This window comes from Diadema antillarum, unplaced genomic scaffold, assembly GCF_040938485.1.
Source record: "Diadema antillarum isolate AM-2024a unplaced genomic scaffold, OU_Dant_1.0 seq00000367_RagTag, whole genome shotgun sequence".
Lineage (NCBI taxonomy): Eukaryota > Metazoa > Echinodermata > Echinoidea > Diadematoida > Diadematidae > Diadema > Diadema antillarum.
This window is the reverse complement of record NW_027271368.1, coordinates 1153674-1168586: the sequence shown is the minus strand read 5'-3', so window position 1 is coordinate 1168586 and position 14913 is coordinate 1153674. Positions and strand designations below refer to the sequence as shown.

General features: G+C 38.1%; 1 protein-coding gene across 1 annotated transcript; it reads right to left on the bottom strand.

The window, feature by feature from the left end:
- Window positions 1–2501: 2501 nt before the first annotated feature.
- On the bottom strand, window positions 2502–13802 carry LOC139731242 (actin-related protein 2/3 complex subunit 2-like). The gene is made up of 9 exons (XM_071642127.1): window positions 13607–13802; window positions 12211–12245; window positions 11300–11412; window positions 9636–9868; window positions 8923–9016; window positions 8252–8378; window positions 5484–5584; window positions 4139–4242; window positions 2502–2974 (listed from the first exon to the last, which is right to left on the bottom strand). The coding sequence occupies exons 1-9, from the start codon at window positions 13678–13680 to the stop codon at window positions 2950–2952; spliced, it is 906 nt and encodes a 301-aa protein (XP_071498228.1). The 5' UTR covers window positions 13681–13802; the 3' UTR covers window positions 2502–2949.
- Window positions 13803–14913: the final 1111 nt, after the last annotated feature.

Genomic DNA, 14913 nt, shown 5'->3' with positions numbered 1-14913 from the left:
AAATATCTTGAAACATACAAGAGTTTGTGTACAAACTGTATATGCAAGTTGTTAAGCTTATACTATTAACTCACTCATTTGCATATTCATATTGACTGCTCAAGAACTGTTTTGTGAAAATAAGCAAAACTTAGCAATTCAGAACTTCCCTAACTTTTATTGAATTTTGATGAAATTTTCACTGTTGTGCTTAGAAATGCTTAGACGAACTTGATAACTGGTCTGGAATAGTCCTTCAATGCACAACATCCAGGAAGAGTGACTATCATCGGTGTAGAGCAATGTAAATTTCAGGCCATCAAGTTTATCATGGCAACAACTTCCTTTTACAGTAGCCAGAATTTCTTTTTTTTTCTCACCTTCCAATAACAGTGAATGGCAAGATACTACAGCAAACATACAAGAGAAAAATGGAATGACATTTTAGGATTGTTTTAGAAACAAAAATTGTGTAGACCGTTGCCACTTTACAGATATCACTTCTTCTAAATGTTATCATCCGCTGATTCATGTGAGCTACTGCAGCAACAACTGTCAAAATAACAAACATATAGCAACACAGGGCTGGAAGAAAAGATAGATAAGTGAGAAAAAGAAAACTAGTCACCATGGTAAACATGGTGGAAGTGTTTCCACACTGCATGAAGCTAGTCACCCTCTGGCTACTTGGAACATTAGTTATGAATCTGCATCATGTAACACAAGTTAAATCCCAACTGGAATCAATGCAAGCAGACTCTATGGCCGGAATTCACAACGGTAGTTGAAATTTTGTCGACACATGCACATTTTGATAGCACAAAAACATGTATCACATTATGTCAACAGACATCCCACAGTGAACACACGCTGATACACACATGCACAGGGTGCACCGATGGACTAGATAAAACCCATGGATTGGATTTAAACAACTGAAGTGAATTCTGGCCACTGTGATACAATAGTAAGCAACAACAATAACTGCACCCCCAGTAGCTGCCCCTGCTTGCCACTACAGTAGGTGCTAATACTATAATTACTGACATATTGTACAGGGTAACTGCGACCAGCCTGAACGCGAAACGCACAACTACAACGGAGCGCCCTGGGGTTTTATGTACACTTGTATTTATTCTTTTGTATTTGGGCCCATATGAGGTGGCAAAATTCAGTGTAATTCAGACATTCTACATTATTTTCTTCAACTGACATACTGAAAAAGATGTGTGATCTAAAATCATTCATGATTTCATACAAATAGAGTTGACCATGCACTGGATTGCCTCAAAATGAGTCACACTGTACACTTACAATTCTTCTGTCAAACCAGTACATAGCGTACATAGGGTTACCAACGATTATCTTCATATATGCTACTCAAAATATTCTTCTTTGATATCTAGCCTTTTATTCAATCAATTGCTTGTGATTTGGAAAAAAAAAACAAAACAAGTAGAACAATTTTGCTGCTCTAAAATTGCAACATTGCTAGTGAGAAAAAAAAAAAAAGTTACATGTGACAAGAGCATGTGAGTGGACGTCCACTGTTCCTCTACCTGCTTTTACAATTTACTCTTACAATGTAGATAAATCTATATTTTGAGAGGAAGATCTGGTTTTGGACAAACAATGTTTGTCTCACAGAGCAAAACCCTTGCCATAAATACCATTTCTTTCTCCTTCTTCCAGGATTCAACTTGTGCTGGCTCCACCCTCTCTCCCTACTTCTCTCATCTTTCATTGCGACAATAATGAAAATAGAGATTGTATATAAAAAAGAACACTTATCCCATGCACGAGCCTACGGTAATGAACAACCACACCGTTTCTTTTCCTATTGGTCATATTTTTGTTTTGTTTTTTGTCAACCGCAAAAGAGACAACGAAAGCCCAATGTTTAACAGTCATAGGAACAGCGGGTGTTAAAAATGTCATCAGCTCTGTGGGAGAAGAACATAGAGTCTTGGAATATCCTTTAGCATGCCAGTCATGTTCTTATACATGTATATGCCACGTGTGTTCAATAGAATACTGGGAGGTGTTCTGGGCTGCAATGTTTTTAGTAAGACGGGATGACAATCATCATTTTCACAATCACTTCTACAATACGTCATGCATGAACAACTTCTATAAAATCTCGTTCATCTCTGTCTATAGATCAACCATCTTAATCACCACCTTAGAAATCTTTTCTTCTAAGAAGTGGTGCATACTGATTTCACAGAACAGCCATTATGGACTGCAAAATTAAGAAACAAACAGATATGAATAGATGCAAAGTCTGCACTGGCATCAATGCAGTAATGTTGTGTGAAGAAGTCTTGCACTAGCACTACATGCACGATCGGAAGAGGACATTCCTTGACCAATTCTGCTATGTACACAAACAAACTAAGCAAGAAATCCTACAACTTTGACAAATGAGGGATGACACTTTCCATACTAACTTCAACACATGACTTTGATTGTTAACATGATGAAAAAAAAATGAAAATAAAATAAAAGGTCAGGTGGGGAGGGGGGGGGGGGGCTGGTAAGGTAGTTGAAGCTATTTCCCTGGAAGCCGAACCTCAAATGATAAAGGATACCGAGTGGGTGGGACCAAAGAGAGCACTTTGAGGCAAAACAATAACACTTCAATCTGGTGCTGGAATGTTGCCTCAGAGCTTTCCTTGCAACAAGAGGCGAAAGAACCGTGCAGGGGTGACACCATCACTACGCTCCATCAAGTGGCTCTACTACTCGACCAATGTGAACACATCCTGCAGGTGCTCTCTGCCTGACTTGCTCCAAAAGGTATTTGTGATGATGCTACAGGCATTTTGTCTCTAAAAAGTGTATCTTACTGAGAAGAAAAAAAGGGGATAAGTGCTTTTTTTCTGATTTGATATATTTTTCTCCCCGCTTGGGTGAGCTGATGCTAGTCTCTGCGTAGTCCCTTCCTCTGGCTGAAACTTTTCTCCTGGTTTAGTGCTGGACAAATGTCTTTCCTCTGCAGGCATATGAAAACAAAAACAAAAGCAGAGAACACAATGTCAGTGGGAAATTCATGTTGCTCTTAAAAGGGATGGTACAGTTTGGGTTGAGATGGGGATTCAGCTTTTAACATTTTGCAAGAAAATCAGAAACCATTTTTATGAGATATCAAAGAGCACATGATTCTAGAGTAGGAGGAATTAAAAGTTTAATTAATGAAAATTGGTTTTGAAATGGGCGAGGTATCCAAAAATAAAGTAACACAAAGTGATCCTAACAAAAGGTGGCTCCCAACTTTTATTAGGATCATTTTTTTTTTGATAATTCAGCCATTTAAATACCAATTTTCATCAAATCCACTCTGCATTCCTCATAGATTTGTATGCTCTTTAATATTTCATAGATATGACAATTTTAAATCTCACAAAAAAGTTGGAAACCTGAATATCCATTCAGCAGTAACACTTCTTAATTCTTCCAGACACTCTTTATAAATGCCATTATTAAAATCATCTGTCAATCCAAGTCGTTGAAACCCTGCTGAACATTCAAGCAATGAAGCAAAGCAACTACTATGTTTCTTTATTCCACACATGTCAAATGACGATTCATCTTATTCTCTACAGTTTCAAAGTGAGAGAAAATCATAAACTTGAGGTTATACTATGCCTTCACTGTAAAGTCCTAAAGTTTGCACTTTTTTCAAATCTCCCTTTAATGGAGCCATGAGTTATAACATAATGTAATACTGCGCAGTCAATAGCAATGACTCTACATCGCTCTATTGCACAGCAATGCACGTAAACACTTCACAGACAGGAAATATAAGACGGTACATCTCAAAAGAAACCAAACAAAACAAAAGAAACAAGAGACCCAGTGGGGCCAGAGCTCATCCCAGGATCCCGCCATAAACAAACTTGAAACCAAGCCAGTGTACTCACTCATGGCACTAACTTAGCTCTCTGAGAGATTTTTGAAGATTTCATAATATTGCAAATTGCCCCCCCCCCCCCCCCCAGGCAAAAAAAAAAACAACAACACCCAAAAAACAAAATAAAAACAAACAAACAAACAAACAAACATAAACAAAAACAAAAACTATAAGCTAAAATCTGGTGGGGAAGAGTAGAGGGCGGGAGGGGCTATCTTCTGAAAGTGAAAGTGCTGAAAAACTCACGAAATGGTCTTTTTCTCTTTCTGGGTCTGATCTTCTGGTCTTGCACGGTTAAGGATCTTCAGGAACTCTGAGGTGCGGAACCTCATTCTGGAATGGATATATGCCTGGTGTGAAGAAAAAAGACACAAGATATGATGATACAACTCTTTAAAGGAACTGTACAGTTCTGGTCGAGGTGAGGATTTAGCTTTTAACGTTTTATGAGATATTCAGAAAGCACTCTATGAGATGTCAAAGAGCATGCTATTCTAAGGGGTATCAAAAGTTTATTTGAAAAATTGAGCAAAGAAAATTTGATGAAAATCGGTTTTGAAATGGCTGAGATATCCAAAAACAAGGTGAAACAAAGAGATTCTAATAAAAGGCGTGGCCTGTCGCTTTTTATCATTATCACTTTTTTGGATATCTCAGCCATTTCAAAACCAATTTTCATCAAATAAACATTGAATCCTTTTTAAAATTACATGCTCTTTAATATTTCATAAGAGGTTTCTCATCATCTCACTTAGGAATGTTATAAACCTGAATCTCGACCTCAACCAGTACTGTACAGTCCCTTTAAATTATAACGAAGACAAAGACAAACTTCCACATACATTGGTTGCCATTTCACAAGTGTCCCAAATTTGAAATCTCATCTGCAGATGGGTAGGGAGGTGGCTTAGTCAGTAACACATCCATCTTGTCATTGGAAAGTTATTACAGGAATGATAATGAAAACACTTAACAAGGGGTTATTAACATGTATGTTTGGCAATCAAATCTGTCTTTTTGTTTCGGGGTGGAGGAGATTGGTATTATATACACTGAATTATATTATTTTGACCATTAAATATGTCTTGTTCATGGCTACTATATCAGTTGATTAAACTAAAATCCCCCAAACAACAACTATTAAAAAAAAACTTATTATTACCTTTACACCTGATTTGATTTGATCTACATTCATACAGTAAAACTCTTTTAAAAAAATACATAAAAAAAAAATAATGTATTCCGGCACTATGTAAAGCTTGCATTGCTTTGCGTTTCATTGCATTGCATTGCATTGCATTGCATGGTAAAGACGGTGCTGACAGTTATCCCTGCTAGTCTCTTCAAACATGGATTTCCCTACAAAGACTCTGTGCAAATACATTGGAATGGCTGGGATAGTAACAGAAAACAAAACAAAACAAAACAAAACAAAACAAAACAAAACAAAACAAAACACCTCAATTCCCCACCCCCCCCCCCCCCAAAAAAAAAGCAACAACAACCCTCCTCCTAAAATACCTTCAAAGGTTTCTAACTAGAACCAACTTACTTAAACCAATTTGAATGGCTTAGTCTACAATGGACCTACCTTTGAGCACTTGATGTGATAGTGGAGATAGTCCCGGAAAGTGTGAATGAGGTTGATGGTATTGTCCCTTGATGCTGCGTTTGTGTGACGTGGTTCCAAAACTGTACACCAGTGGCACAGGTGTGGAAAGAAAATTACAAAAATATCAGGAATGGTTAATATATATATGATGCAATCCACGGAATGTCAACTTGCATACATTACTTAATTTTTTCTTGCATCACTTCAAGAAGTATGAACATGCTTCTGTTTAAAGTTAAAACATAGTTCTGGTAAGGGTTTGAGAACCCGTCTGGCAACATTTCATATTTGCTTGCAATATATTGAAAGAGTCTACCAAGAAACTTTATAGCTGGCTGACGCGATTTGCTGGGATGAAGAGTTGTTTTGGAGTTATATTAAAATCAAAAGTGTGGTTGATATACCAACTTTTATTCCAGAAGGATCCAAACTAACTCGGTCTCAGGGAAAATTCGGCCCTATTTCAGACAATTTACACATGCAGTTCGTGATCGCCATATTCTATACATAGGCGCTTAATAGGTGCACATTAATTTTGCATGTGCACCAAAGAAGTTCTTTGATATGCACGTTGTATCAACTCAGCCCATAACTGCAACCAGCCAAAATGTGAAACGCTCCCATAGTACAACACTGTACAATCCAGAGGGACAACTCTGCCCCGCCGTCAAAGTGAGGCCGAGTTGTCCCCGAGTCCGAGTTAGCCTGACCCCGATCGGGTAAGTCCTGAGATTGCGACTCCGGGGAACCATTTTGGTTAATATTTTGCATTTTCGTCATTACCAAACAAATATCTTGTTATGACAGTGTTATTCCACACATTTCTTAGGCACACGTGTACATTTGGGCGCGAACTTTGACAATTTTTGCAGGCGTACCAGAACTTTGATTTGGCTTTAACAGAACATAAAAGCTGCATGTATGTAGTAAAAAGATCACACAATGTGTGAGAACTAAATCGAGGTATTCATTTATGGTTATTTAAACAAGACATGAAACAGGCTAAAAGGAGCAAGGAGCTATACGCAAGACCAATGACTGTTCCAATGTAAAATCAAGCATGCAAATGCAATGTGAAGAGTTTCAAATATCATGCACTCTGATCATTAGAATGCTAGGTACAGGTACCGGTACCGGTATATTGCAAAATGCACTGAGTTTCAATCATTCAGTTTCATTCAGTCACAACTGTACCAGCATGGCTGGATAAAATTTAAACTACATCTGTAGGCAGAGCTATAGTAAATCCATCTACATACATGCCACAGGAAATCTCTCAGTGGTTGCAGAAGTAAACTCAAATAAGACATCACATCAAAACCAAGAGTCAGGGGGGAAAAACAGCACACATACATCTGCAATCAATAGTCCCACATACACAAGTTTGTGGTGGCAATGTCTGGGGTACATGAACATGTGAATATCATGTCTTTGCAATTTTGCCTTACCCACTTGGTAAACCATGTACTTAAGACTGCATGGAAATACTTGTACAGTGTTTTTACAAGTGTAGCAATGCAGAACAATATCTACAGACTTATGAACATGGAATAGTTCATGTTCTAGTGACCTACTGCGAACAAAGTAATATGCAAACGCTTTTTGAAGTTACTGAAATATGTTCAGAAATACTGTCATTAAAGGACAAGTTCACCTTCATAAACATAAGGATTGAGAGAATGTAGCAATATTAGTAGAACACATCATTGAAAGTTTGAGGAAAATCAGACAATCCGTTCAAAAGTTATGAATTTTTGAAGTTTTTGTGCAGTACCCGCTGGATGAGAAGACTACTGCAGTGTATGAATAACTTAGATGTCACATGCGTACAACAGTATAAGGAAAATATAAAGAGAATTTCACAAAATTCCATCTTTTGAAAAAAGTACACATTCCCCTGACTCGTTACCGATAAATGTTATGGGTAATATTATTCCCCCTGCCTTTAGAAAGAGGCAAGTCAATTGCTCTTTTATTATGCGAAAAAAGTGAAAATATGTTGAATTTTCTTTTATATTTTCTTTATACTGTTGTACGCATATGACTCGCAAGCTGTAGTAGTCTCCTCATCCAGCGGTTCCAACACAAAAATTTAAAAAATTCATAACTTTTGCATCGATTGTCCAATTTTCCTCAAACTTTCACTGATGTGTTCTACTAATACTGTTGCATTTTCTCAATCCTTATGTTTATGAAGGTGAACTTGTCCTTTAACAAATGTTCAAAGTAGTTCATTTCACCAAGTTGGACCAACGTGAATGATTGATCAATGTGAAGGTTTCCACATGCACAGCAGTTCCTCTCAGAGACTGCTTTATTACATTAGCAGCTGAAGATTCTGTATATAATGGCCAGTGGTTCCCAGGAAGGTACAGAAATGTTGCTCACATTTTGAAAATGTTCTATGTGATGTGAAATAGCTCTCTGCATGTTTATTTTTGTCCAAGTTATGCTTATTCAAAAGCCTATTGAGACTTTACCAAGAGAATGGTGTGTCACAGAAATAATTCTGACATTCTTTTGTTGACCTTTTGACCTCTTTCAAGTTACATAATTATATATATTCTATACAAAGCAAAAAATTGTGAAGCAGAAAACTAATTTAAAAACAAAAAACAAAAACCAAAAAAAGAACAGCCGGTTTCGGGCACTTCAGTTACTACAAATGGGTTGAACCATACCTGAGCGGTGGGGAAGTCAGCGTAACACTTGAAAATGGCAAATTAGACTTCACTGATAACACTCACCAAAAGTGATGTATCCAATGTTGTCCCCAGTTGCAGCATCTGTGCCTTCAAGTTCTAAGGGGGGCTCACGGTGGCTGAACAGAACCTGAGGTGCTGTATGGCTGGCCTTACGACCCTCCTTGAACTCCTACACACACAAACGATAACAAGAATGATGATGAAAATACAGTAAACCAGTGGTTCCTTGGCCATTATCCAGATTAAAATCATTTCTGAGAAGGTTAATTCCTGCCCCTCCAACTATATGAATAAAGACAATTACATTTAACCTCTGCATGTGCATTTGATTGAGATCTTTCATACAATCACAATGTATCAGGTGTCCACAATCACAGTTACTACCATGTACATCCTTTTGCAATTACAAACAGCCATCTTTTTATTACCTGCAATTTTAAATCTCATATGGAGCTACTACACATATGGGTTCATAACAGAAGCAACAGAATTCATCGATCGAAAGATTTTGAAAGAATTTTCACAACTACAACTATGACCTACAGATATTCCCTTCAACTTCATGTGAATGTATTCAGTGTGATTTCTTTCAAGTTCATACATTGTCAATGTATCAATAAGGGGAGGATGTATGGTGTTACAAGCAAGAAATGCAACAAAGGACTTAGTTGTGACCAACCTTGAGGTGGTTGCAACACACCAGACAATCTTACCTGCATGAAGACTTTCCCTATAATGACGTCATCATCATCCTTGAAGACCGTACTGAAAATGACCGTCACTCGGTCCTTGCGCGCAGACACATACCTGGAGCAAAATATTGTGGATTGATTGTGGAATGAGTATGGTGAGTTACCCTCTTTTGTTTTTCCTGACTTTGCAGGATATCTAGAGCACTGCAGTGAACATGCCAACATAGCTTAATTTCTTCTTCCTGTTGAGGATGGTTGATTTTGCTACAACACGCATTTCCCATAGACACCTGCCCGAGTATACTCGGGACTTGTCCTCAAAAGGTTAAAGTTCTTAGGAACACTATAAATGAAAATGCAATCAACCTTCCTTAATTCGACCTCGTAGCAGTCCAATATTTGCCTACGTTGAAGGTCTTTTCATGTCCTCTTCTCTTTATATTCTACTGATTTTAATCCCTCGTAAGTCAAAATTTCTCCAAGTTGAAGCTATTTGTCAGTCCAAGTAAATTCAACTTAGGCAAGTTGTTGTTGTTGTTGTTGTTGTTTTGGGTTTAATGGCAATCAGTCATAATTTTGACTATTTTTGCCAGACTATATAATCTCTATTTTCTCCCTATTATTTAATCATCGATATTTACTAACAATTTCAAAGTCTAGGTTGACTGTAAACTATAACAAAGGTTTGGAGGATTGACGACATATTGGAACCAGGACAGGTTACAAACACTCACATGGTCTCGTCTTCGCGATACTGGATCACTGCCTTCTTCTTGCCGCTCTCCTCGTTCTCCTGGTACTTGAAGTACCTCTCAAACACCGAGGCAAAGCAGTTCCTCTTTAGGAGGGCCACCTTGGCCGCAAACTCCTCCACATTGGGCGGGAGGTTCTCCAGGTCGATGAGGAGGGTTGCATTGTAGCCGCTCTCGGGGGTCGTCAGGAAATCACCGTACTCACGCTTCAGGAGCTGCATGAAAGCAACAGGGTTGGCAAGAAATAGATGAGTTGCACATCAGAAAATTTCTGCATTTTAAAGCTGCCATTGATATAATGGCTCATAAAGTTGAAGCACATTACATGTACATGCCAACCCCAGATAGAGCTTGTGATACCATACTCATGTTGATAGCATATACATGACAACAAAAAATTACTTTGATGAATAAATTTGGTCTCTTTGACATTGTTTTTGTAAATGCTAGTAATTGTAATACACAAGCAAATCTTCTGCAAGATGAGAAACTTGGGGTCCTATGCAAGAGGGAGGTACATTGCACAAGACAGAAAGCTTGTAGGTACAGTACTGCTCAGTCTAGACATTTCCACAGCTAGGTCTTAACCCTAAAAAGGCCGGGGGGGGGGGGGGGGGGGGGGTTGAATCAACCCCCCCCCCCTCGACATTTTTCGCGACTACTCCGCCGCGCGAAATTTTTTGACTGCGCCGTTCGCTGACTTTTTACTTTCAAGTCTCGCGCATCTTTTGACACCATTTTCGTGAAAATCGCGCATACAATTACGACGCTGCATAACGTTTTATACATGCCTGTCAGACCGAAAATGGCTCAAAAACGTGATTTTGTGTATAAAGTCTATGCAAATGGAGTTTTCTCTTCTTATTCATAAAGATATGATTATTTTCACTTTCTTAGGCTGAAACTAATTAATTTTAGCATAATTATGCTTGAAATAGGTTCTGTCATAAATTTTGCGAAAAAAAAATGATAAAACAAAAGGTCGAAAAAACAGAAAAATACATAAGAAATTCATAAAACAAGAAAATATATAAGAAATTGATTTTGATACCAAATTTTTTTCTCAAGTACATTGTTAGGAATGCTACAATGTTTTCACCAAAAATAAGGATTCTAGGAGCTTTAATTTCTGATTTAGAGCAAAATGTATGATTTTATGCATATATTAGCATAAGTAATTATTATGACGAAAATTTCCATTTCTTTATGTATAGCTTGGTAGATTACGCCACAGGTAATGCACGTGCCAAATTTCATGGCGATTGCGCGATCGACGGCCGAGATCTCAGGGGGGGGTTGAATCAACCCCTCCCCGGCCGCAGAACACCCAAAAAAGCCCGGCCTGGTTAGGGTTAAACCAACCCGTTCTCTTTTGAGATTCTGAAATCCTCAGACGTTCGACACAATCCATCACAGGAAATATATGTATCCTGGTATTGCATCACAATTTGCTATCCATTTATGATTTTTACACCACTCCTACACAGAGAACCTTTTGTTACATAGCAATTTTCTTCCAAAGAAGCATACAGGATACCATTTGAATCATTGCTCATCAGCTGAAATTGCTTTACTAAATTTGACATGGAAAATTATTCCCTGCATCAGGCTACCATGGCAGTATTTTAACTCTGTTTGCATCATACCTCATCAGCTCCATATTCTTGCAGGTCCTTGAAGAAAGTCAATGAAATGCTGACAAGTAACTTAGTCTTGTTTCCATCCTGGTTTCCAATGTGGTAGAGCACACCATCAAAGTCTAGCACAGATGAAAGATGTCAGTGAAAAGTTGATGAGTAACAAACGACATACTTTTAAGAAACTGTTATCCATGTCTGAGTAGACTGCTTGCTACCAAATTTCTTCTACTTTTCACTTCTTTGATGCTGACATTGCTACTGAAGGAGTGTGTTGGGTGTGCGCTGTGTGCATGATGAGAATGTGGTGTGTGTGTGCATAGTGTAGGGCTGATAAGTTTTTTTTTGTGTGTGTATTTTTTGTTTTCATTTTCATCTTTTGCACAATATGCTATTTAGCAACTGTATTTTGTATAATTTTGTTTTGGGCCCCAACAAGAAGCACCAGATGCTTCAAAGGGGTCCCGGCATTAATTTCCATAATATGAGCATTACACATTGCTTTTGTTTTTATTGTGTTCATAATGTACTTTTGATTTATTTTGTGCCGAATAAATTGAATTGAATTGAATTGAATTGAGTAACTTGAATAGTCTTGTTTCCATCAAGGTTTCCAATGTGAAAAAGCATATCAGCAAAATCAGTAAAATCGCAATGTCAATCTCAAGAGATTACACTGGTCGGTAAGAAGATGAATGGCTTTATTGGGGGGAAAAAATTGAAGTCAAATTCAGGGATATCATCATTTTGAGAATCTGACACATAGATCTAGTCAGTCAAGCAAAGAGGAAAATGCACAGTCACTTTCTCACAAATGGTTATACTGGGTCAATTTTATGCAAGGAAGCCTGCACACTGCGTTAATACTAATAGGTTCACAAATCAGCAACAATTGGATGTACACAAATCTCAAAACTCACCTGCAATCTTGATGTCAATCCCATCAGCTTTCCCACTGTGCAGACAAAGAAAGGAGAAAATGGTATTTGAATTCCCCCTCAAGTCTACAGTCATATTACTATTTTACAGACATACACAATGAAATATGACTGAACGACACCGACTTTCTCTATCATATGAACACTACTTCCCCATTAAAGACTGTCTTACTGCAAGAGTTATTGAAAACTAAATGCAAACTGTCTTTAAAAAAGAGCACTGCAATTTTTCAGGCATGCTCAGAATGACAAAGCTCTGCACAATGCCAGAGATGTAAAGTTCATGAAAGACAAACAAACCTTCAGTACTACATGTATGACCCCTCTCTCTACTGGACTCTAGCTCTTCACAAAAAAACAAAAAAACAAAAACAAAAAAGTGTAGCAAAAAAAAAGCTGCTGAAAACTGCTTATCCAATAATGGCAAGCCAATGGAGTAAAATGGAGTCAAGAAACGGCTTGAGCTTTTGATCCTAGCAGAATCTTCTTCAGAGGCAAAATGACCACAAAAAAAATAATAAATTAATTAATTAAATAAAAAGAAACTAAGTACAGAGGTAGATTTTTTTTTCATCTTCTTGTTCTTGTTCTTCTTCCCCTTTGTCTTGGATAATGTCCAACAAAGTTCAACAACAATAATTAACAATGCCCAAAGCACTGCAAAGCAGCACAGGCCAAACCACTGGAGAGAGGTGCGGCAATGTTGATGGCGCAAGACAGAGAAATTAGAAGTTAACTATACCAATCTAGAATGCAGCTATAATACTGACAGATATTTTCGAGTGTCGACCATACTTTCAGTGTTCGTTTGATTTTTCAAAGACAAAGCAAAGGTTCTATTCAAGGTAAAAAGTCACACCATCTTTTGCACAGTAAATTTTAGAAGTTTAAAGCGAGGCCTGGTTACATGCAGCTGCAGTGTAGTACCACCACATTACACTTAGGCCCTACAGTGTACAGTTCACCACCCACTCGACACTGACACTGCACTTATTAGTTATATAGTATAATCTACATAAGCAAAGAGACAGGAAAACAGAATCTTCTGTAATCTTAAGCAAAGGTAAAACTGAATGGCTGTAGAACCGCTCGCTCACCAACACACCCCACTCACGTTTCTCTCTGGCTCTGCTAGAGCTGTGAAACGTCGTAAACTAACACTGGTGAACAATCATCTTCGTGATAGGCTGCATTTTATAGCACTTTGAAGATTATAGAAGAAGAAGAAGAAGAAGAAGAATCGTACCCTGCAATCAGCATGTCAGTGGCAGTGCACTGCACTATCCTATGCGCTATGCACACTCTGTACTCGTATTCTAGTACAAGGGAGGTTACCAATGCAGTTATACGACATGGGAGGCAACCACTTCCTACTTACCCGGCCTGAGCATTCTCAAACTTCTGCAAGAGTGTGTCTTCCAATATCCTATTCTTGATTTCTAACAGAATCATTTTGACGGTGGTGTTGATTATATCACTCAGATATGCTTATAAATTCTGCCACTCCTTTGAAAATGAGATATTTTCCGTCAAGTCAGGTGGGGCTGGACACCAGCGATCGACGGCACTTGAGAAGGAAGTGAAGGCATCATCGAGATAAAAAATGCTGCCCTCTAGTGGTGAAATGACAACCATTCCTTCCTGATTGCCTTTGAACAGCTGCACGAGATAGCCAGCACCTTTCCTTGTATAATCTGTTGATATAGGCAGCCAACAAGTATTGATACCCCGGAATTGATACCCAATTTCTAGAAAAAAACAAACAAACAACCAAAACAAACTCGACCTTCAGACAGCCATACACACACATACGCATACACGCAATTTTTGTATTCTTTATTTCTATTTCGTTCGATGATATCAAAATCGTATTCACCACCCACAAAACTAAAATGGCAGCTATTATTGCACATATATGTTGCTTCACATTATAAAAGTTTACTTACTATGCAAAGATACAGTTTATTCACATTGATTAAAACGTTACTTTATGCATACTATAGAGTAACACACACACATACACACACACACACACACACACATAGAGACATAATTATAGACATACAATGTATTAATGTCTTCCATCCAATTCCATTCAATTTATACAAAAGACAGACTTTATTCAAACTATGTTACCGAAAAACAAAGTAACCACATTTCATATGCACACACACCCGTATACACCCAAGCACGAAAACAACCCGAGCAAAACATAAACAACAATTGAAACAAAAAGAACAACAAAATCAGCAGCAGCAGCAACATGAGCAACAACCACTTTTCCCTTCTTTTTTTTTTCTTTTTTTTTTTTGCGCTCGCAACTACTAGTATACAGGCTATGAAATTTGACTAACACATAAACTCATCAGACAGATCCGAGACGCGCCGGCAACTCAACACTGATAAAAACACACTTCAAACTGATTGACAACATTCGCAGAGACTCCAACCCCAAGCACCTTCTGATCTGGAGATTCTCCCGCCCGAAACCCCTAGTAAACGGGAGACTCCAAGTTGATGTGTGCGAAGCGCGAAGTTCCTAGGGTTCTAGATGTTCTCTGATACTATCTAAGGCTTATTTTTTCAACATACGATAGCAAAAAGTAAGAAATCCTGTCCACCGGGAGACACAGAGCCAGGGCGGGAGAAATCAAACCTCAAACGGGAGAACGGGAGATTTTGCAA

Bases quoted from the DNA above. Each gene is read 5' to 3' on its own strand.
- LOC139731242 (XM_071642127.1), bottom strand. From the start codon at position 13,680: ATGATTCTGTTAGAAATCAAGAATAGGATATTGGAAGACACACTCTTG. The intron at 11,413-12,210 runs GTGAGTTTTGAG...CATCTGTGCTAG, and splicing joins GATTGACATCAAGATTGCAG to ACTTTGATGGTGTGCTCTAC. The intron at 9,017-9,635 runs GTGAGTGTTTGT...ATTTTGCTCCAG, and splicing joins TATCGCGAAGACGAGACCAT to GTATGTGTCTGCGCGCAAGG.